Source organism: Eschrichtius robustus, chromosome 11, assembly GCF_028021215.1.
Source record: "Eschrichtius robustus isolate mEscRob2 chromosome 11, mEscRob2.pri, whole genome shotgun sequence".
In the NCBI taxonomy this organism is placed as follows: domain Eukaryota; kingdom Metazoa; phylum Chordata; class Mammalia; order Artiodactyla; family Eschrichtiidae; genus Eschrichtius; species Eschrichtius robustus.
The window spans coordinates 62,389,360-62,411,325 of record NC_090834.1 but is presented as its reverse complement, the minus strand read 5'-3'; the positions used below and the strand labels follow the sequence as shown (position 1 = coordinate 62,411,325).

Sequence of the window (21,966 nt, the reverse complement as noted above, 5' to 3'; positions counted from 1 at the left end):
ATCTTTCAGCAGAAACTCTGCAAGCCAGAAGGGAGTGGCAGGACATATTGAAAGTGGTGAAGGAGAAAAACCTACAGCCAAGATTACTCTACCCAGCAAGGATCTCATTCAGATTTGATGGAGAAATTAAAACCTTTACAGACAAGCAAAAGCTAAGAGAATTCAGCACCACCAAACCAGCTTTACAACAAATGCTAAAGGGACTTCTCTAGGCAGGAAACACAAGAGAAGGAAAAGACCTACAATAACAAACCCAAAACAATTAAGAAAACAGTAATAGGAACATACGTATCGATAACTACCTTAAATGTAAATGGATTAAATGCTCCAACCAAAAGACACAGACTGGCTGAATGGATACAAAAACAAGACCTGTATATATGCTGTCTACAAGAGTCCCACTTCAGACCTAGGGACACATACACACTGAAAGTGAGGGGATGGAAAAAGATATTCCATACAAATGGAAATCAAAAGAAAGCTGGAGTAGCAATACTCATATCAGACAAAATAGACTTTAAAACAAAGACTATTACAAGAGACAAAGAAGGAGACTACATAATGATCAAGGGATCAATCCAAGAAGAAGATATAACAATTGTAAATATTTATGCACCCAACATAGGAGCACCTTAATACATAAGGCAAATACTAACAGCCAAAAAGGGGAAATTGACAGTAACACAATCATAGTAGGGGACTTTAACACCCCACTTTCACCAATGGACAGATCATCCAAAGTGAAAATAAATAAGGAAACACAAGCTTTAAATGATACATTAAACAAGATGGACTTAATTGATATTTATAGGACATTCCATCCGAAAACAACAGAATACACATTCTTCTCAAGTGCTCATGGAACATTCTCCAGGATAGATCATATCTTGGGTCACAAATCAAGCCTTGGTAAATTTAAGAAAATTGAAATCGTATCAAGTATCTTTTCTGACTGCAACGCTATGAGACTAGATATCAATTACAGGAAAAAATCTGTAAAAAATACAAACACATGGAGGCTAAACAATACACTACTTAATAACCAAGAGATCACTGAAAAAATCAAAGAGGCAATCAAAAAATACCTAGAAACAAATGACAATTAAAACACGACAACCCAAAACCTATGGGATGCAGCAAAGCAGTTCTAAGAGGGAAGTTTATAGCAATACAATCCTACCTTAAGAAACAAGAAACATCTCAAATAAACAACCTAACCCTACACCTAAAACAATTAGAGAAAGAACAAAAAAACCCCAAGGTTAGCAGAAGGAAAGAAATCATAAAGATCAGATCAGAAATAAATGAAAAAGAAATGAAGGAAACGATAGCAAAGATCAATAAAACTAAAAGCTGGTTCTTTGAGAAGATAAACAAAATTGATAAACCATTAGCCACGCTCATCAAGAAAAAAAGGGAGAAGACTCAAATCATTACAATTAGAAATGAAAAAGGAGAAGTAACAACTGACACTGCAGAAATACAAAGGATCATGAGAGATTACTACAAGCAACTCTATGCCAATAAAATGGACAACCTGGAAGAAATGGACAAATTCTTAGAAATGCACAACCTTCCGAGACTGAATCGGGAAGAAATAGAAAATATGAACAGACCAATCACAAGCACTGAAATTGCAACTGTGATTAAAAATCTTCCAACAAACAAAAGCCCAGGACCAGATGGTTTCACAGCCAAATTCTATCAAACATTTAGAGAAGAGCTAACACCTATCCTTCTCAAACTCTTCCAAAATATAGCAGAGGGAGGAACACTCCCAAACTCATTCTACGAGGCCACCATCACCCTGATACCGAAACCAGACAAAGATGTCACAAAGAAAGAAAACTACAGGCCAATATCACCGATGAACATAGATGCAAATATCCTCAACAAAATACTAGCAAACAGAATCCAACAGCACATTAAAAGGATCATACACCATGATCAAGTGGAGTTTATCCCAGGAATGCAAGGATTCTTCAATATATGCAAATCAATCAATGTGATACACCATATTAGCAAACTGAAGGAAAAAAACCATATGATCACCTCAATAGATGCAGAGAAAGCTTTCAACAAAACTCAGCACCCATTTATGATAAAAACCCTCCAGAAAGTAGGCATAGAGGGAACTTTACTCAACATAATAAAGGCCATATATGACAAACCCACAGCCAACATCGTCCTCAATGGTGAAAAACTGAAACCATTTCCTCTAAGATCAGGAACAAGACAAGGTTGCCCACTCTCACCACTATTATTCAACATAGTTTTGGAAGTTTTAGCCACAGCAATCAGAGAAGAAAAAGAAATAAAAGGAATCCAAATTGGAAAAGAAGAAGTAAAGCTGTCACTGTTTGCAGATGACACGATACTATACATAGAGAATCCTAAAGACGCTACCAGAAAACTCCTAGAGCTAATCAATGAATTTGGTAAAGTAGCAGGATACAAAATTAATGCATAGAAATCTCTTGCATTCCTATACAGTAATGATGAAAAATCTGAAAGTGAAATTAAGAAAACACTCCCATTTACCATTGCAACAAAAAGAATAAAATATCTAGGAATAAACCTACCTAAGGAGACAAAAGACCTATATGCAGAAAATTATAAGACACTGATGAAAGAAATTAAAGATGATACAAATAGATGGAGAGATATACCATGTTCTTGGATTGGAAGAATCAACATTGTGAAAATGACTATATTACCCAAAGCAATCTACAGATTCAGTGTAATCCCTATCAAACTACCACTGGCATTTTTCACAGAACTAGAACAAAAAATTCCACAATTTGTATGGAAACACAAAAGACCCCGAATAGCTAAAGCAATCTTGAGAAAGAAAAACGGAGATGGAGGAATCAGGCTCCCAGACTTCAGACTATATTACAAAGCTAGAGTAATCAAGACAGTATGGTACTGGCACAAAAACAGAAATATACATCAATGGAACAGGATAGAAAGCTCAGAGATAAACCCACACACATATGGTCACCTTATCTTTGATAAAGGAGGCAAGAATATACAGTGGAGAAAAAACAGCCTCTTCAATAAGTGGTGCTGGGAAAACTCACCAGCTACATGTAAAAGAATGAAATTAGAACACTCCATAACACCATACACAAAAATAAACTCAAAATGGATTAAAGACCTAAATGTAAGGCCAGACACTATCAAACTCTTAGAGGAAAACACAGACAGAACACTCTATGACAGAAATCACAGCAAGATCCTTTTTGACCCACTTCCTAGAGAAATGGAAATAAAAACAAAAATAAACAAATGGGACCTAATGAAACTTCAAAGCTTTTGCACAGCAAAGGAAACCATAAACAAGATGAAAAGACAACCCTCAGAATGGGAGAAAATATTTGCAAATGAAGCAACTGACAAAGGATTAATCTCCAAAATTTACAAGCAGCTCATGCAGCTCAATATCAAAAAAACAAACAACCCAATCCAAAAATGGGCAGAAGACCTAAATACACATCTCTCCAAAGAAGATATACAGAGTGCCAACAAACACATGAAAGAATGCTCAACATCATTAATCATTAGAGAAATGCAAATCAAAACTACAATGAGATATCATCCCACACCGCTCAGAATGGCCATCATCAAAAAATCTACAAACAATAAATGCTGAAGAGGGTGTGGAGAAGAGGGAACCCTCTTGCACTGTTGGTGGGAATGTAAATTGAAACAGCCACTATGGAGAACAGTATGGAGGTTCCTTAAAAAACTAAAAATAGAACTACCATATGACCCAGCAATCCCACTACTGGGCATATACCCTGAGAAAACCATAATTCAAAAAGAGTCATGTACCACAATGTTCATTGCAGCACTATTTACAATAGCCAGGACATGGAAGCAACCTAAGTGTCCATCGACAGATGAATGGATAAAGAAGATGTGGCACATATATACAACGGAATATTACTCAGCCATAAAAAGAAATGAAATTGAGTTATTTGTAGTGAGGTGGATGGACCTAGAGTCTGTCATACAGAGTGAAGTAAGTCAGAAAGAGAAAAACAAACACCGTATGCTAACACATATATATGGAATCTAAAGAAAAAAAAATGGTCATGAAGAACCTAGGGGCAAGACGGGAATAAAGACACAGACCTACTAGAGAATGGACTTGAGGATATGGGGAGGGGGAAGGGTAAGCTGGGACGAAGTGAGAGAGTGGCATGGCATATATACACTACCAAACGTAAAACAGATAGCTAGTGGGAAGCAGCCGCATAGCACAGGGAGATCAGCTTGGTGCTTTGTGACCACCTAGAGGGGTGGAATAGGGATGGTGGGAGGGAGGGAGACGCAAGAGGGAAGAGATATCGGGACATATGTATATGTATAACTCATTCACTTTGTTATAAAGCAGAAACTAACACACCATTGTAAAGCAATTATACTCCAATAAAGATGTTAAAAAAAAAAGAGTAGCCTTTAAAAATGAAGTACATTTACTCCTCAAATACATTTACATTGTACATATATAATATTTACTTCCCAAAGAAACCTAGCTGTGTCATCCTGGCTAATGTACTTAACTTCCTCTCTGGGTCTCAGCTTTCTCAATTGAAAATCAAGACATCTGAAGATGAGATGAAATCTCAGATCCTCACCAGTGCTGAAATTAATTTTAAGAGAACAAACAGGCTCATGCATTGGCTGTAAGCAGAGGGAACAGTGTGTTTCTCTCGATAAGAGACCCAGAAATTTTGCTATTCTACTGCTACTGCTCTGAGCTCCAAATTTCTTTTTAGCATTATCTGAGAGCCTCGCCTAACTCAAGAACAGAAGAGCCTCTGTAAAAATGATAAAAATATTCTTAAAACATATTTTTAATTTACTTGGAGTTTTAAATTCATGACATAATTTTAGGAGGTACTGGAGATGAAAAACATAAAGACAAACCACTTGATGGGAGGTCAGGATGTCAAATTTCTGAGATGGTTAGGGAGTATAGATAATGCAAATATTAGATATCTATGATATACTACTGAATGAGAAAAAAAAGCTTAAATTCAAGTCTATTTTAAATCTACTTATATAAAGTTGTGTATCCGCATCTATGTAAGTAGGTACCTGCAGAGAGATGTTCAGAAGGATATTGACCAAATTATTACCAGTGGTTACCTCTGAACAGTGAGGGTTTAGGTGAAAACATTTTTTATAATTAGAAAACTATAAAGCTATGTTAATTTTAAAAGGGGGTATCATTTATTGACTATTTAAGCTCTGTGCTAACTGCTTTACATACATTTAGTTCTCACAACAATACTAATAGGGACTCTTCTCAATTTATAGGTATGTGCCTCTAGGCTCAGAAAAGGTATGTGCCTTTCTGAAGCCACTTAGCCAGTAAGTGCTGGATCTAGAGCTTGTATTGAGACCTCTCGAGATTCCTTGCTATTTTTATATGACCATACTGTCTCATTAATTATTCTATTTATCTAACGCCAATATTGATAACATAGATAGAGATAGTAATATTGAAAAAGACATTGCTAAAATACAAATCTCTTTTCAATGAAATTTTGTCTAGGCTTTTACTTAAATGTCAAGACATCTTTTGATTTAGGGACTTCCCTTGTGGTCCAGTGGTTAGGACTCCGCACTTCCACTGCAGGGGGCATGGGTTCCATCCCTGGTCAGGCGGGCGGAGAGCTAAGATGCTGAAAGCTGTATGGTGCAGCCAAAAAAAAAAGAAAAGAAAAGACATCTTTTGATTTAATTTTGTTTTTAGAAAAACAAAAGCCAAACTCTTTCAAGAGTTTAGGAAGGGTTTCAGAGCCTAGCAATGTTGTTTTTAAAAATTACCAATCTTTTTAGAAAGTAATATTAAAATACAGTCTTTTCAAAATTTACAGTTATTAAATAACTTTAAAGAACTACACAACAGAGTGTTTTTTTTTTTTTTTTTGGCTGCGCAGCTTGCGAGATCTTAATTCCCTGACCAGGGACTGAACCCAGGCCCTTGGCAGTGAAAGTGAGGAGTCCTAACCACTGGACCATCAGGGAATTCCTGCTCATTCCAATATATTCTTGATATATTAGTCTTTAAGTCATCTTAACTGTTTTGTCCTTAGACAAAGATATGATTTCAGTTCATTTTAAGGTTAGCATAAGGGCATAGAAGGTTCAGACAGATATCTGAGCCTGCGCGCAGAAGGACAAAGTGAGTAGGGATAGAAAAGCTGATTTTCACACAAGAAACATAGTCATTATTTTTCAAGTCTGTAACCAAAATATAACCATTTGAAAGAGAGAAAAAGAGACGGTCATGTATGATGAATGAAAACCACTAACAGAGTAAAATACTAGCATTCCAACCCATTTTCAAGAAAGATAATGTTAGGGTTGTCATGCTAATATCGTATGCCAGGAACAATCTTATTAACCCTCATTCAAGGGATCTGTACTACTTGTTTACTGGTAGATAAGAGATGTATTGTGTTAAATATTTGATCCAACTTATTCTTTACGAAATTTAATACTACACTGTTAATTATGTTAAGAAAGTTAATTATTATTTGTTCTCAGAAGGACCTCTTCAAGTAAAAAGCATCTGGATCTTCGTAGGCTATTGTATTCTTAGCACTCATGTTTATACAAGTTCACAGTCCTGTAATTTTGAAATCCAAAACGCTCTGAAAATCGTTAAGTTTTTTTTCTTTTTCTTTTTGGTAAGTTTGGAGCTAAAATTTGACTTGAACTAAAGAGAGGTTATTTATAGTTTTTATTTATTTCATTTGATGTGAATATTCAAATGTTTTATTGCAAAAATACTGTGTTTGATCACTGAGTACTTCCACACACCCTGCTCAGGGTGTTACACAGTATATGACAGATGGATTACCTTTCTAAAACCTGAAAGATTCCAAATTTTGAGACACACTGACTGAAAGTTTTTGATAGGAGATTGTGGATCTTTTTTTTTTTTTTTTTGCCACACTGCACAGTATGTGGAACTTTCCCAACCAGGGATCGAATCCGTGCCCCTTGCAGTGGAAGTGGGGAGTCTCTACCACTGGACCACCAGGGAAGTCCGAGACCGTGGATCTTTAAGTCACATGTTTTGTAGAGAGAAGTGTAGAAGTGTTCCTTATGAGACATAATTTAACTTATTCTGATTTAACTATGCTTGGATAGCAGCACTTTCACTTAGAAGAGAAGTGGCAACTCATCCGGATAACTGAGTTGAGTGTGCCTTGTCTCTCAGGGGAGTAAACTGGAAGACAATTAATGTTGCTTGAGCTTTTGAACATTTCTGGAAAACCTTGGACAACTGAGGAAGAGGATATACAATTACAGTAAGGCTGGGCTGAGGAACTAATGAGAACTCTGAAAAAGGCATACCCTTCTCTTGTCTTGGCTTAGAAAACCAAAGGTAAATCTGAAAGGAGAATATGTCCCTGACATGAAAACAAAAGATTACAAAAAAACCTTGTGTCTGGTACTCTCTAGACGTATGTAGAGGCATGACTGGATGGAACAACCTCAAGAGGAGTATACCTTTAGTTTGGTAGCTCTAACAGAGACTTTGCTTTAAGAGCTATAATCACAAGGTATACTAAAAAAAAAAAGTGAACTTCCAGGATCCTTGCATGTCAGTACATTACCAAGGCATCTATGGAAAGCTCTGGATTCCTCTCAATGGCTAGAAAAGGCACCAGACTGGGAGAAAGATCTATTATATAGATGGTAAGTTTTCTATGAAAAGTAAGTCCTTTTTGAAAGGCTGAAGAACTTAGGACAGACCCTTTTGAACACTTGACTGTAGGTACTGCTGATTCTAGAAAGTGACACTCATGTCTATAATCAGGGTCTTTCATTTTTGGATACTGTTGCCAGTATATGTACAGAATGATGGTACCTATTTACCCATCAGGAGGATTTTTCATAAATTCTCTATCACAATGCTTTCATGATGATGAGCCAATGCTATATGCAATATAAGATTCCCATCAACAGAAAGAGCCACTTGTAACAATGAGAATTTTCAGGTAAATTCTCTGCATGATACATTGACTCCATGTAGTCTTTTATAGACAAGGGCATTTTTGCTAAATACTTATTTTTAAATAAATGCATAAAATGCCCCACGTAAATGAAACTTTAATGTGCAAAATCCTAATTACAGCAAGTGGTCTTCTTAATATAACTGTTAATCTATAGAAGGCAGAATTAAACATCAGAACTAGCAGTTCAAATAACAGGAAAAGATCATATGTTGGAAATTTGTCAGCTCTTTTCTCTTATCATTATCTGTGAAGATCTTATTATTTGCAGTTCAGAGAAGGTAAAGAGGAAAAGGTCTTCTCATCCCCACCAGGAAGTCTGAGGGAAACGTTTCCTTAAGTTATTCCTGCTTGTATAGGTCATACTTATCTAAGTTTTGTGGACGTGCATGTTTCTCGTATTATTTCCCATCCCAGGTTGACCTTGTCCTTTTTCATAGGATGTGAGGAAATGCTCCCTAAGGGTACACATCACTAGTTCTGGTAATGGAAGGGAGACACACTGAGATGTATGCAGGGCAGAGAGGTGCTGAGCAAGGCAAGTCATGCACTTATAAGAAGAATAAGAATGGACACTAATCGTTAGCTATTGGCTACTCTTTATTCCACACAGATTGCCTTTTAGCCTTAAAAACTGCTGAGAGGTTGGTGAGTTATGCCTTGTAGAATAAAACAGGAGAGCAGAAGTCCCAAGGGACTTTCAGTGATAGACTCAGTAAGGGAGTTGAGAACTGGGGGCCATGACTGCAATATTTTATAATCTTGGTAATGTCTTCTATATTTGATATGTTAGTATTTCTTATAGTAATTAGTGGCACAACCTAAAAAAAAATGAAATATGCCTGTCTTGTGGATAGAAAAAAAAAAAAAAAAAGGCTGTCAACATTTATTTTCTATCTACTATGTGCCAGGCACTGAGTCAAGTTTAATTTTCAAACTCAATAAAGTATAGTCATTTCATACAAGGAAGCTGAACCAGAGAGGTTAAATATATATAAATATGTAAATAAAAATAAACACATAACCTCTTTTTTTTTAATTCCATATATATGTGTTAGCATACGGTATTTGTTTTTCTCTTTCTGACTTACTTCACTCTGTGTGACAGACCCTAGGTCCATCCACCTCACTACAAATAACTCAATTTCGCTTCCTTTTATGGCTGAGTAATATTCCATTGTACATATGTGCCACATCTTCTTTATCCATTCATCTGTCGATGGACACTTAGGTTGCTTCCATGTCCTGGCTATGGTAAATAGTGCTGCAATGAACATTGTGGTACATGTCTCTTTTTGAATTATGGTTTTCTCAGGGTATATGCCCAGTAGTGGGATTGCTGGGTCATATGGTAGTTCTATTTTTAGTTTTTTAAGGAACCTCCATACTGTTCTCCATAGTGGCTGTATCAATTTACATTCCCACCAACAGTGCAAGAGGGTTCCCTCTTCTCCACACCCTCGCCAGCATTTATTGTTTGTAGATTTTTTGATGATGGCCATTCTGACTGGTGTGAGGTGATATCTCACTGTAGTTTTGGTTTGCATTTCTCTAATGATTAATGATGTTGAGCATTCTTTCATGTGTTTATAAAGAACCTAGGGGCAGGACGGGAATAAAGACGCAGACCTACTAGAGAATGGACTTGAGGACGTGGGGAGGGGGAAGGGTAAGCTGGGACGAAGTGAGAGAGTGGCATGGACTTATATATACTACCAAATGTAAAATAGATAGCTAGTGGGAAGCAGCCGCATAGCACAGGGAGATGAGCTCGGTGCTTTGTGACCACCTAGAGGGGTGGGATAGGGAGGGTGGGAGGGAGGGAGACGCAAGAGGGAAGAGATATGGGGGTATATGTATATGTATAGCTGATTCACTTTGTTATAAAGCAGAAACTAACACACCATTGTAAAGCAATTATACTCCAATAAAGATGTTTAAAAAAATAAGTAAATAAAAAAATAAAAATAAAAAAATAAACACAGCTAGCACATAGCACAGCCAGGATTTGACTCCAAAGCCCATGATTTCTCATTGTACAACACCTGTTTGAATGTCTAATACAAGTATGACCCATGTGACAGCTGAATCACTCTTCAACATAGAGAGCCTGATAAATGTAAATTCTCTCATTGGGACTTCCCTGGTGGTCCAGTGGTTAAGACCCCACGCTCCCAATGCAGGGGGCCTGGGTTCCATCCCTGGTCAGGGAACTAGATCCCGCATGCCGCAACTAAGAGCCCTCATGCTGCAACTAAAAAAGATCCCACATGCCACAACGAGGATCCCACATGCAGCAACGAAGACCTGGCACAGCCAAATAAATAAATATTAAAATAAATAAATAAATAAATTCTCTCTCATAGAATATCCTTTTTGGGGGGGGGGGGAATAAAAATTTTAGGCTACAGGGCTTCCTTGGTGGTGCAGTGGTTAAGAATCTGCCTGCCAATGCAGGGGATGCGGGTTCAAGCCCTGGTCCGGGAAGATCCCACATGCCGCAGAGCAACTAAGCCCATGCGCCACAACCACTGAGCCTGCACTCTAGAGCCTGCGAGCCACAACTACTGAGCCCACGTGCCACAACTACTGAAGCCTGCATGCCTAGAGCCTGTGCTCTGCAACGAGAAGCCACCCCAATGCGAAGCCCGTGCACTGCAACGAAGAGTAGCCCCCGCTTGCTGCAACTAGAGAAAGCCTGCGTGCAGAGACGAAGACCCAACGCAGCCAAAAAAATAAATAAATAAAATTTTTAAAATTATTAAAAAAAAATTTTAGGCTACATTCCATATCCTTCTCAGAACAATCTTGTATTAAAAACTTTCATTTCAGTGAAGAAACGTGAACTTTACTATTTCTAGAAAGATTTTTGACTTTCTGGTATCATCTGATACCAGAAGATATAAAGAAGAATAAAGAAAGGATACTTTAGAAATCAGTAACTCTATATGGAAATAGAGACATGGAAATATTTCAGTATTAACCATGAGCCAGCTACTAAATTACTACATCAGATGAAACTTGCCACTGATCACTGTCACTTGTAACCATCTTATGGTTAAACTAAGATTCCTAATTTAATTCTGTGGCTGTACAGAATAGAGAATTGTGACCTTATAAAATCATTTTGGCCAGTTCCTTTTGGTATATCATTTTAAAACATGACTCAAAATAATCATATATTAAAATAAAATGAAAAGGAATTTTGATTTACCAGCAGACAAAAAAAGATAAGCCAAAAAAACAAGAAGTGCAATAATTTCAACCCTTAATTAAATTCCAGTGGTAATACTGTGACTGTATGTTTTCAACTGGACATTTTTGACTTTTGTAGGGAAAATACTGGAATTTGAAATGGGTTATATTAAAAAGTTTTTAAAAAAAATGTTAAGATAATATACAAAAACCTTCAGAAGAAAATAAGTTACCTTTAATCATGGTGGTGACTTTAAAAGTCCTATGGCTTTCCTGAATGCATCTTACCTAAATCTAGATCAAATATTTATTGACTACTCATCTCTATATAAGGCAAGGGTATATACAAATTATACACAATAAATATCTATTGAGTGAATAAAAAATGTATTAAATCCATAAGGAGTTCAAAGTTCCTAATATAAATTATAAAATCCAAAATAAAATTAAGGAACAATACTGTCCTGCAGGGGGAATCCATCTGCAATTACCATATGACTGTCCTACTTGAAAACATTCCATAGTTCTCCATATACTACCATATGTAAAGCTCAAACACAAAATCTGGTTGCAACCTACATTTATGGTGTTGTTCAACACCTTCACCATACCAAACCTACTTGCTATTTCAAATACAGGTAATGCACTTTCAAGCTTTTCTGGCTCCAACACTTACTAGCTGAGTGATCTTGAGCAAATTTCTTAACCATAGTTTCCTCGACTATAAAATGAGTATTAAAAAGAGAACCTAAAACATGGGATTGTTGAGAGGACTAAATGAGTTAATACAGGCAATGCAATCAGAAAAATATCTAGCATGAAACAAATCTTCAGTGAATTTCACCTATTATTTTCATTATTTTCAATTGTTATTTTCACTTCCTGGCATGTTGTTTTTCAATCACTGCAAAGTAAATTTCAATTCATCTTCAAGATCTAATCCATACTAAGAAGACAAACAATCTGATTAAAAAAGACAAAAGATATGAATAGACATTTTACCAAAGTAAATATATGAATCACTAATAAGCTCATTAGAAGAAACTCAACATCATCAGTCATTAGGTTAATGCAAATCAAAACCACAATGAGATACCATTTCACATCCTCTAGGATGGCTATAAGCAAAGAGATAGAGAGACAATAACAAATGGAAGTGAAGATGTGGAGAAACAAGAACCCATATACATACAATGGTAGTAGAAACACAAAATGGTAGCCACTTTGGAAAAGTTTGTCAATTTCTTAAACAGTGAAACAAATTTACCATAAGACTCAGCAACTCAAGAGTACTGAAAACATATTCATACAAAGACTTGTACACAAATGTTAATATCGGCATTATTGATAACAGCCAAAAGTGGGTGACAACCTAAATGCCTATCACTGATGAACAGATAAACAAAATGTGGTATATTCATAACACTATTCAGTAATTAAAAAGGTACAAACTATTGATACATTCTAAGACATAGATGAACCTCAAAAACATGCTAAGTGAAAGAAGCAAGACATAAGGGACCACATATTGTATGATTCAATTTATATGAAATTTCTAGAAAACAGAAACCTATAGAGAAAGAAAATAGATTAGAGGTTGCCTGGGCAGGGGATGGGAATAGGGATTAACAGTAAACGGACACGAGGGATCTTACTGGGGTCATGAAAATGTTCTAAAACTTACTTGTGATGATGGTTGTACAATTTGGTCAATTTACTAAAAATCAGTGAATCATATACTTGAAATGGGTGAATTATATGATATGTAAATATGGCTCAAAAAATTTGTAAAAAAATTATACTACATCAGGATGCATTAACTGTACCCATCAATGGACAGCAGGAGCACTCTATCATATACAGCACTTGCCTCATTATATTTTACTTATTTGTGTACATGTCAGTGAGCTCATCTAGTCCAGGCTCTTAACATGTAATAGTTATCCTCAGCCTCTATCTGAACGATTGGCACTCAGATGCAGTAGGGACTCAGTGTCTGTTGAATTAAAATATGCTCCAAAATAGGATAGGAACAATAGCAATTTCAGAAATACCACAGAAGATAGTGGCAATTAGTGCTTCCTACATGCCCTGCATTTACCCGGCAGGAGGAGTAAGTTAATGGGGCACTGACTGGCACTCTCCATGACAGGCTTTTCCAAGAGGAAACCAGAAAAGCAAGTAAACAATGGTTCCATTCTCATATGAAAGAATAGTACTAGTCCATACTGAGTAAAAACAATTATTTGGGATTTTATTCTTTGTGAGCAGTAAGAATACTTAATCTACAACAAAACAAAAAGTACATACAACAAATTTTACAGGTAAAAACATTTTCAAAATGATTATTCTAAAGACTTTTTCCATGGTTGACAATCTGGGATGATTTTTACAAATGTGTGAGCATTTATCTTTTTCCATTATGAAAAAATTAACTGCTCCCCAAGTGCTGAACATTTCTTCTTAGAAAACAGAGTAGCATGTGGAAAGAACATTAAACTGCAATCAAGACATTAATGTGTCATTAATTCACTGTATGACTCTGGACAAGTCTCTTTTCCTTTCTAGGCTTCAGTTTCCTCTTTAATAAAGGCAAGTTAGCTCTAAGGTTCTTTCCAGCACTCCTGTTGAGGAAAACTAAGGTGCTTCAGACAAGATGACAAATGAGAAGCTCAATCTTTTCACTATAAACAGGAAAAGAAATCCCTAATTTATAAGGGAAAAACAGAAAGCCCCAGCTTATGCATTCAGTAGCCCCTTACACATATATTTATAACTTTCATTCCAATACCAGGTCCCACCCTTCATCAGCATGCAAACCCACGCACCCCATCCCTCCCACCCTTGACCCACACCCCCATATACCTCAGCTATGGTCATTCTCAGAGCACTGACAGGGGAGAGCTCAATATCCACCAGTTGGGCAGCTTTTAAACTCTGCCCAGTACAGATTGCACAAGGACAGAAAACAGCATACAGTTAGAATTTTAAGGCAAACAGGGACACACAGCTAAGAACATTTAGCACAGTGTTCAGAAACAATGAAGGATTTCAGGTTGTCATTGGGCTTTGGATGAGTGAGATGAGAGTCACTATTATTCTAATTTTCCTGAGGAAAATGGGCAAAGATAAAATAATCTCAAATTAGTCGCAATTTTAAGTCAAGCTTGGCAAACTTGTCCATACCCTGTATCCTCAGGACAATGTCTCCGAGTCATTAAGCAAAAGCTGATCGATAAAAAAAGGCGCTACTATAAAGGGCAAGGGTTAATAATCTAGAGGGAAATGCTGATTCCCTACATTTCTTTATATAGCCACTAACAGGGCTACTTAAAATTTAGTAGGAAAAGTAATGAAGATATCTCCAGCAAAGGTTTCTATTAAACTGATACCATTAAACTCTGATATCATAAACTCCCCTGGTTTTGATTCTAGGTTTACCAAGACTTTACCAATACAACTTGACTTCCCTCTTGGCTTGCCTGCATTGAGAGAATGTGCTAGATATGCCAACATGTGTTTTCTCACCTTGTAGAAGTTAAATACCTTTTAAAAAATGTTATTAAATTAGTATTCTGGTTCTTTTTCTTTAATTAAAAAATGGCTATCATTTTTCATAGAGTAAACTCAAGGATAAAAATGTATGATTAATGATTGTTTTTTAAACACTGCCAATTTGGCATTCGTGTTAATACTTTAACATTCTAAGAAATCTGAAAGGAATTATAAAGGGTCTATAATTTTTAATAAAACCAGTAAAAATATTTGTATGCATATATTCATTATTCTATTTATTAATTCTATTCTGGTTAAAACTTAACCACTGGTTTCTTTGGAAGGGTATGCATGTGAAGAATTTCATGAATAGAAAGTATGTAATTTACATTTGAATTGAAAAAAATTTATTGAATATTTTTTTCTTTTTCCCTCAGTTCAGTTTTCAGATTTCCAGTAACTTGTTTTATGATTTAACCTTATTAAGCAGAAAGTTGTTAGCATAAAGATACTGGGCGTGTTAGTCACATTTTAGAAAGAAGAAATGTCACAGTTTCTCTGCATCCTCACAGTTTTGTTATAATATTGAGAAACACTCAGTTTTTATCTGTCTATTCCAAGGATAGTAGTTATTTAAGAACAAACATAGCTTAAAGACAAATGAAATGAAAATCTGGAATTCCCTTACAGTATCACTGTCACAAGGCTGGAACTGGAAGGGCTGGGGTTTGTGAAATACAGCATTCTCTTGTAAAAACAGCTGAAGATTATAGTCTCGTACCACCTAAAGAGAAAATAAAATATCTTTAAGTCTTTAATAAGGTTAAAATGTTCAATAATTGTGTTTTAAAGTTTAAGCTTTATTCTGCTGTTTTCTAAAAATGAGCAATCATCCAGTACTACGTGGTCAAAAAGAAATTATAATTACAATTTTTTTTTTTCATTTTAGATAATAGTTGTTATCCTTGTGCCCCATTTTCTCAAGAATCTAAGTATGGAAAGTACTAGTTTAGAAACTAGCCCAGATTTGGGGACTAGACAATATGTACTATTTTAAGACTGCAAAAAGATGGCTATTACACAAAATGTTATTCTTTTGAACGGGGGGTAGGTGTAAATAGGGAAGCACATTAGTTTGTCAGGTCTCTCCCAGTTCTAAAGTTTTGTAGGCCTCTTAAAGTTTGCTTTATGGAGATTGCCATCTACTAGGAAACTGCCAAATAACCTTATACATAACACAAAATAGTATTTTTCTAGTACTTCTTGCCACCTTTTTAAGGAGGTTGTATTCTAATTACCATCTTAAAGCATACCAAGAAGACAGACTAGAAAGGAATTTATAGAGAAGGGGAATTCTAATACACATAAAGTAACAAAACAAATAGCACAGAAAGACAGTCATCTAAAAAGAATTCATTGTATTATATACTCTGGGAAAGAGTGGAAATCAGCAACATTTGATTGTGCAGAAACCCATTTTCTATTTTGCTACACTGCTTACCCTTGACTCTTCTTTCATTTGTAGTATATAACAGCTCATTAGCACCTCTGCCAGAGGATGGGCAGAAGAAGGAAGAAAAGTTTAAAGCAGCTCTGTGGCTATACTTTAGTAGTCCTGGGAAAAGAATTCATTCAGGAGATGGAGAAAGTAGGAGGTATATTCTGCATTTTATTTACCAGCACAACCCAATTCTCTATTGCTCCTCTGCACCCCCACCCCCATTCAACAACCATTTACTGAGAGAGCTTATCAGGCCTAATGTTAAATGCAGCAGAGAGGGGGAATACACAGAGGAATAAATATGAATAAAGTCAATATCTTCAAGGAACTTATAATCTAGAAACTGGGAGAACTAAACAGATTACACAATTAAAATACACTATCAAAGTATGTAGAAGGTACTAGGAGAGCACAAAAGATGGTGCTATTTAATCCAGACTGAAGGGGTGGGATGGAGGAAGGAGTGGTTGAAAAAAGGGAAATAGGTTTTTTTCTTTTCCTGGATTCCAGTTTTAAGCTAGAGTAGCTGTGAAAGCTCTTTTTTTTTTTTCTTTTTAAAATTATTTATTTATTGGTTGGTTGGTTGGTTGTGTTGGGTCTTCGTTGCTGCACGCGGGCTTTCTCTAGTTGTGGAGAGTGGGGTCTACTCTTCGTTGCGGTGTGCGGGCTTCTCATTGAGGTAGTTTCTCTTGTTGCGGAGCAAGGGCTCTAGGCCCGCGGGCTTCAGTAGTTGCAGCACACGGGCTCAGTAGTTGCAGCACGCGGGCTCTAGGGTGCGTGGGCTTCAGTAGTTGTAGCTTAGTTGCTCCGCAGCATGTGGGATCTTCCAGGACCAGGGACTGAACACAGGACTGCGCCACCAGGGAAGTCCCCTGTGAAAGCTCTTGACACAGCCCTGAGACACAGCCTCACTAGTCACCATGCAGAAAAAAGCTAAGAGGATCATCCTTCTAGTTGCTAAACCTATCCTCTCAAGCACCACAAACCAAACTTCCTTTTCTTTCTTTCCTCTTTTTCTTTCTTTCAAGGGGGAAGTATCAACCTTTTTAAATTTTTAATTTTTTGTTACGGAACATTTCAAAGTAGAGAGAACAGAATAATGTATCCCCATGTACCTACCACCCAACTTCCAAAAACACAAATTCTTGTTTCATCTATAAACCTACCTGCTCCTCCCCTCCCCCAATTCTGTTGAGGCACGTCCTAGACATATCATTTCATCTATAAATATTTCAGTGTAATGTCTAAAAGACAAAGACTTTAAAAAATATATCCATATTAAAACTTACAAAAAATATTATAAAACAACCAGTAAGTGTTCAAATTTCTGTTTCATATTTTAAAAAGTTTTTCAAATCGGGATCACAGTAAGGTTCCCACAGTGCAAATGGATGATGTTGCTTAGGTTTGTTTTCATATATAGGTTTCTTCCTCCATCTCCCTTACCTCCATCCCCCTGCAATTTGTTTGTTGAAGAAACTGAGTTTTTGTTTTGTAGAGTTTCCCACAGTCTGAGTTTTGTTGACTCCATTCTCGCAGTATTCTGTTTCTTGTGTGTCCTGTAATTGATGCTTCTTTGCATTTAGGTTTTTGTTTTATTTTTATTTTTTGACAAGGTGGTGTTTACTTCTATGAAGAGGCTTGCCTCTGACTTGTCTCTTTTTGATATTAACAGTTGTAGTGGGCTGAATGAATGGTGGCCCCCCAAAAGAGATGTCCATGTCCTAATCCCTGGAACTTGTGAATGCTACCTCATTTGGAAAAAGGCCCTTTGCAGATGTAATTGTTAAGGATTTTGAGATTAGGAAGTCATTCTGGATTCTGTGGTTGGGCCCTTAATCTAATGATAAGTGATGTCATTATAAAAGGCAAACAGAAGAAAACACAGACAGAAGAGGAGCCAATGAGACCAGAGGTAGAGATTGGAGTAATGTGACCACAAACCAAAAAATGTCTGAAGCTATGAGAAGCTGGAAGAGGTAAGAAACTGATTATCCTCTGAAGCCTTTGGAGGGAGTGCAGCCTTGCTGACACTTTCATTTCTGACTTTTGGCCTCCAGAACTCAGAAGGAATAAATTTCGGTCATTTTACGCCATCCAGTTTATGGTAATTTGTACAGCAGCCGTAGGAAACTAATAGAACAGACCAATGATGATAAATGCCTAAACCTATTAGGGGTTACAAAAACTAGAGATTTTTCTATTTTTTCTATCACTTTTTCAAGGAATTCTGTCATTCCTGTTTCATTTATTAGCTGGTATACTTCCATAAGAAAAACTTTCCAAGTCAATTATTTAGTTACCTTGAGGTACATTTTGTATAAGGCAGGATAAACATTTCCTCTTCCCTTTATTATCTAGTTTTCAAATTTAGCCGTTTCCCTAGCAACCTCCAAAGAATGACCAATTATAGCTTTAATAAATTATTATTACGAAGTCATGGATTTAAAAATATTTGATGTGTTTTAATCTACTGCTGTTATTATCATTATTGATGCTAAAATTATCCCATCTTTGGCTAGCAAGATCACATCCTGAGTCCCTTTGAGATGGGACTAGTAGTTTTTGATAGTTTTGACAGTTTCCTTGCTTTCCATTATGACAAGTTATTTAACATTTACCTTAAATATTTCATGCCCCAGATCTAGAATCAGTGCTATTCTCCCAAGAAGCACTGTTCTTATTTATTTACTTTTATTATTATTTTTTTTAAGTGAGTAGGAGAAAGTACATAGAAAACAAGATCTGTACACTAGAGGTACTGGGTTAGTTACTGGTCTTCTCTCTCGAACAATTCATTTTGAAAGGAAGTTGCAAAGAGATCCTGTGCACCTCCCAATGTCGGCGTCTTGCATAAATATAGTAAATGTCAAAACCAGGAAATCGACACTGGTACAAAGCATAAAGCTTATTTAGATTTCACCAGTTATATATGCACTCATTTTGGGGTGGTGTATGTGTAGAGGTCTATACAATTTTATCATATGTATAACTTCATGTAACCACTATCACAATCAAGATACTTAACTGAACCATCACCACATGACTCCCTTGTGCTACTCCATAATAGCTCCTTCTACTTTCCTCTTCCCTAATTCCTGGCAATTGCTAATCTGTTCTCTGTTTCTATAAACATGTTATTTTGCAAATGTTACATAATGGAATCATGCACCATATATCTTTTCTTTTTTGGCCATGTGGCACGGCATGAGGGATCTTAGTTCCCTGACCAGGGATTGAACCCGTGCCCCCTGCATTGGAAGCACGGAGTCTTAACCACTGGACCACCAGAGAAGTCCCACCATATATCTTTTTGAGATTTCCATTCTCACTCAGCATAATTTCCTATAAGTTCATCCAATCTGTTGCATGTATCAACAGTTCACTCCTTTTTATTGCTGAGTAGTATTCCATAGTATGGAAGTACCACCATGTGTTTGATCCCTCACTGAAGGTCATTTAAGCAGTTTCCAGTTTTTGGCTATTATGAATAAAGCTACTCTACATTTGTGTCCAAGTTTCTGTGTGAAAATAAATTTTCATTTTCTCTGGGATATATGCCCAATCTCTCTCTCTGTAAAGCTGTTACTGAAGTATAACTGACATACAATAAACTGTACATATTTAAAGTGTATACTTTGATAAGTCTTAACTTACCTATACACCTGTAAAAATATCACCACAATCAAGATAATGAACTTATCTCTCACTCTCAAAAGTTTTCTCATCCCCTTTGTAATCTTTCCCTCCAGTCCCTTCCTGCTCCCCTCTGTCATTCCTTGTGACAACTGAGGTCAGGTCTTAAATCTCATTACTGATGTATCCTTCAGCAACTAGCAGAGTGACTCTGTCTAAAGTAGCATTCAATAAACAGTTGTTAAAGAACACCTCTGTATCCATCACTGAGATTAAATAAAACATTATTACTACTGTCGAAATCTATATACCCTCTCCTTATTGCATTCCCACCTTCCTTCGAAAGGAGTGTTCCTCAACCTTTTTTTTTTTTTAAATGTTTTTTAAGTGTTATCACTCCCACTCCCCAATCCAGGGACCCTTTTAAGACATTTTTTCCCTAATCTCCCTCTTTGATTAAATTTTAATACCACAAATATACTGTATATATGTTTATGTACTGTGGCCTGCTGTAATATCTAAGATTCTTTTGCAAACCACCCCTCGAAATCCAGAAGCAATTTTTACTCCCTTGGGGAATATCTGCCCCTCTGCAAATGCATGCTGCTCTAGATGTAACCACTCTACTGAATTTTACCAAGCTCCTCTTTTTTTTTTTTCCTTTTAATAGTGTTACTACATATGATGTATCTCAAAATGATACTGTTTTCTTGGATATTTTTGTACACTGTATAAATGTCATCTTAGTATGTGTATTCTTTTGCAAGTTCCTTTTTTTTTAAATTGAAGTACAGCTAATTTACAATGTTGTGTTAATTTCAAGTGTAAAGCAAAGTGATTTAGCCATACACACACACACACACATTCTTTTTCAGATTCTTTTCCATTATAGGTTACTACAAATACTGAGTATAGTTCCCTGTGCTATACTGTAGGTCCTTGTTGTGCAATTTGCTTTTTGCTCAATATTACATTTGTGAATCTCATCCATATTAATGCATGTGCCTACAGAGCTTCCATTTTTATTGCTATCTTGTATTCCATTATTCATCTTACTGTCAGTGGACAGCTGGGTTATTTCTAACTTTTTCTAGTCTTATAAAGGAAGTTGCTATGAACATTCTTTCAAAAGTCTCTAGGTTATGTTCCGAGCAGTGCCAGAGTGCCAGAGTTTCTCTAGGTTATTTTCCGAGCAGTAGAACTGCTGGGTCATAAGCTAAGTGCATCTTTAAATTGACTAGATAATGTCAAATGTTTTAAAATTGGATGTATCAATCTGTACCCTTCAGGGCAGTGTAAGAGTTTCTGTTAATCCATATTCTCACCAACAGTCATTCCTGTCTGTTTTTGTCAATCTCATAAGTGTAGAATAGAATCTCATGGTGATTTTAATTTCCATTTCTTTGATTAATAGTGAGTATAAGCATCTGTATTAGTTTCCTAGGGCTGCCATAACAAAGTATCACAGACGAGGTGGCTTAAACAACATAAACTTGTTTCCTCACAGTTCTGGAGGCTAGAAGTCCAAGATCAAGGTGTTGGCAGGGTTGGTTTCTTCTGAGGGTCTCTTTCCTTGGCTTGTAAATGGTCATCTTTTCCTGGTGTCTTCATATGGTCTTCCCTCTGTGCCTGTTTGTGTTCTAACCTCCTCTTATAAGGACACCAATCATGCTGGATTAGAGCTTGTCCATATGACCTCATTTTGCCTTAATAACCTCTTTAAAGGCCCTATATCCAAAAACAGTCACAGTCTGAGGAACCAGAGGTTAGGACTTCAACATATGAATTTTAGGGGGACACAACCTAGTCCATAAAAACATCTTTTAATATGGTAATAGCTATTTATATATTTTATTCTGTGGGATACATGTTGTATGATGTATCAGTAGTTCATTCTTTTTTATGAACAAATAATATTCCATTGTATGGATATACTGTGTTTTATTTATCTAATCATCAGTTGATTGACATTTAGGGTGTTTACATTTATTAGCTATTATGAATAACACTGCCAGGAACATTTCTGTACAAATTTTTGTTTAAACACTTTTTCAATTCTCTTAAAGTGGAAGTGCCGAGTCATATGGTAACTCT

The 21,966-nt window shown here is 36.3% G+C and overlaps 1 protein-coding gene across 1 annotated transcript in view; it reads right to left on the bottom strand.

The window, feature by feature from the left end:
* The window catches only part of FCHSD2 (FCH and double SH3 domains 2), a 316,582-nt gene that overhangs the window by 58,203 nt on the left and 236,413 nt on the right, over window positions 1-21,966 (bottom strand). Inside the window, exon 10 of the mRNA XM_068554544.1 lies at window positions 15,424-15,519. Coding sequence (XP_068410645.1) covers window positions 15,424-15,519 — 96 coding nt within the window. The remainder of the gene's footprint in view (window positions 1-15,423; window positions 15,520-21,966) is intronic.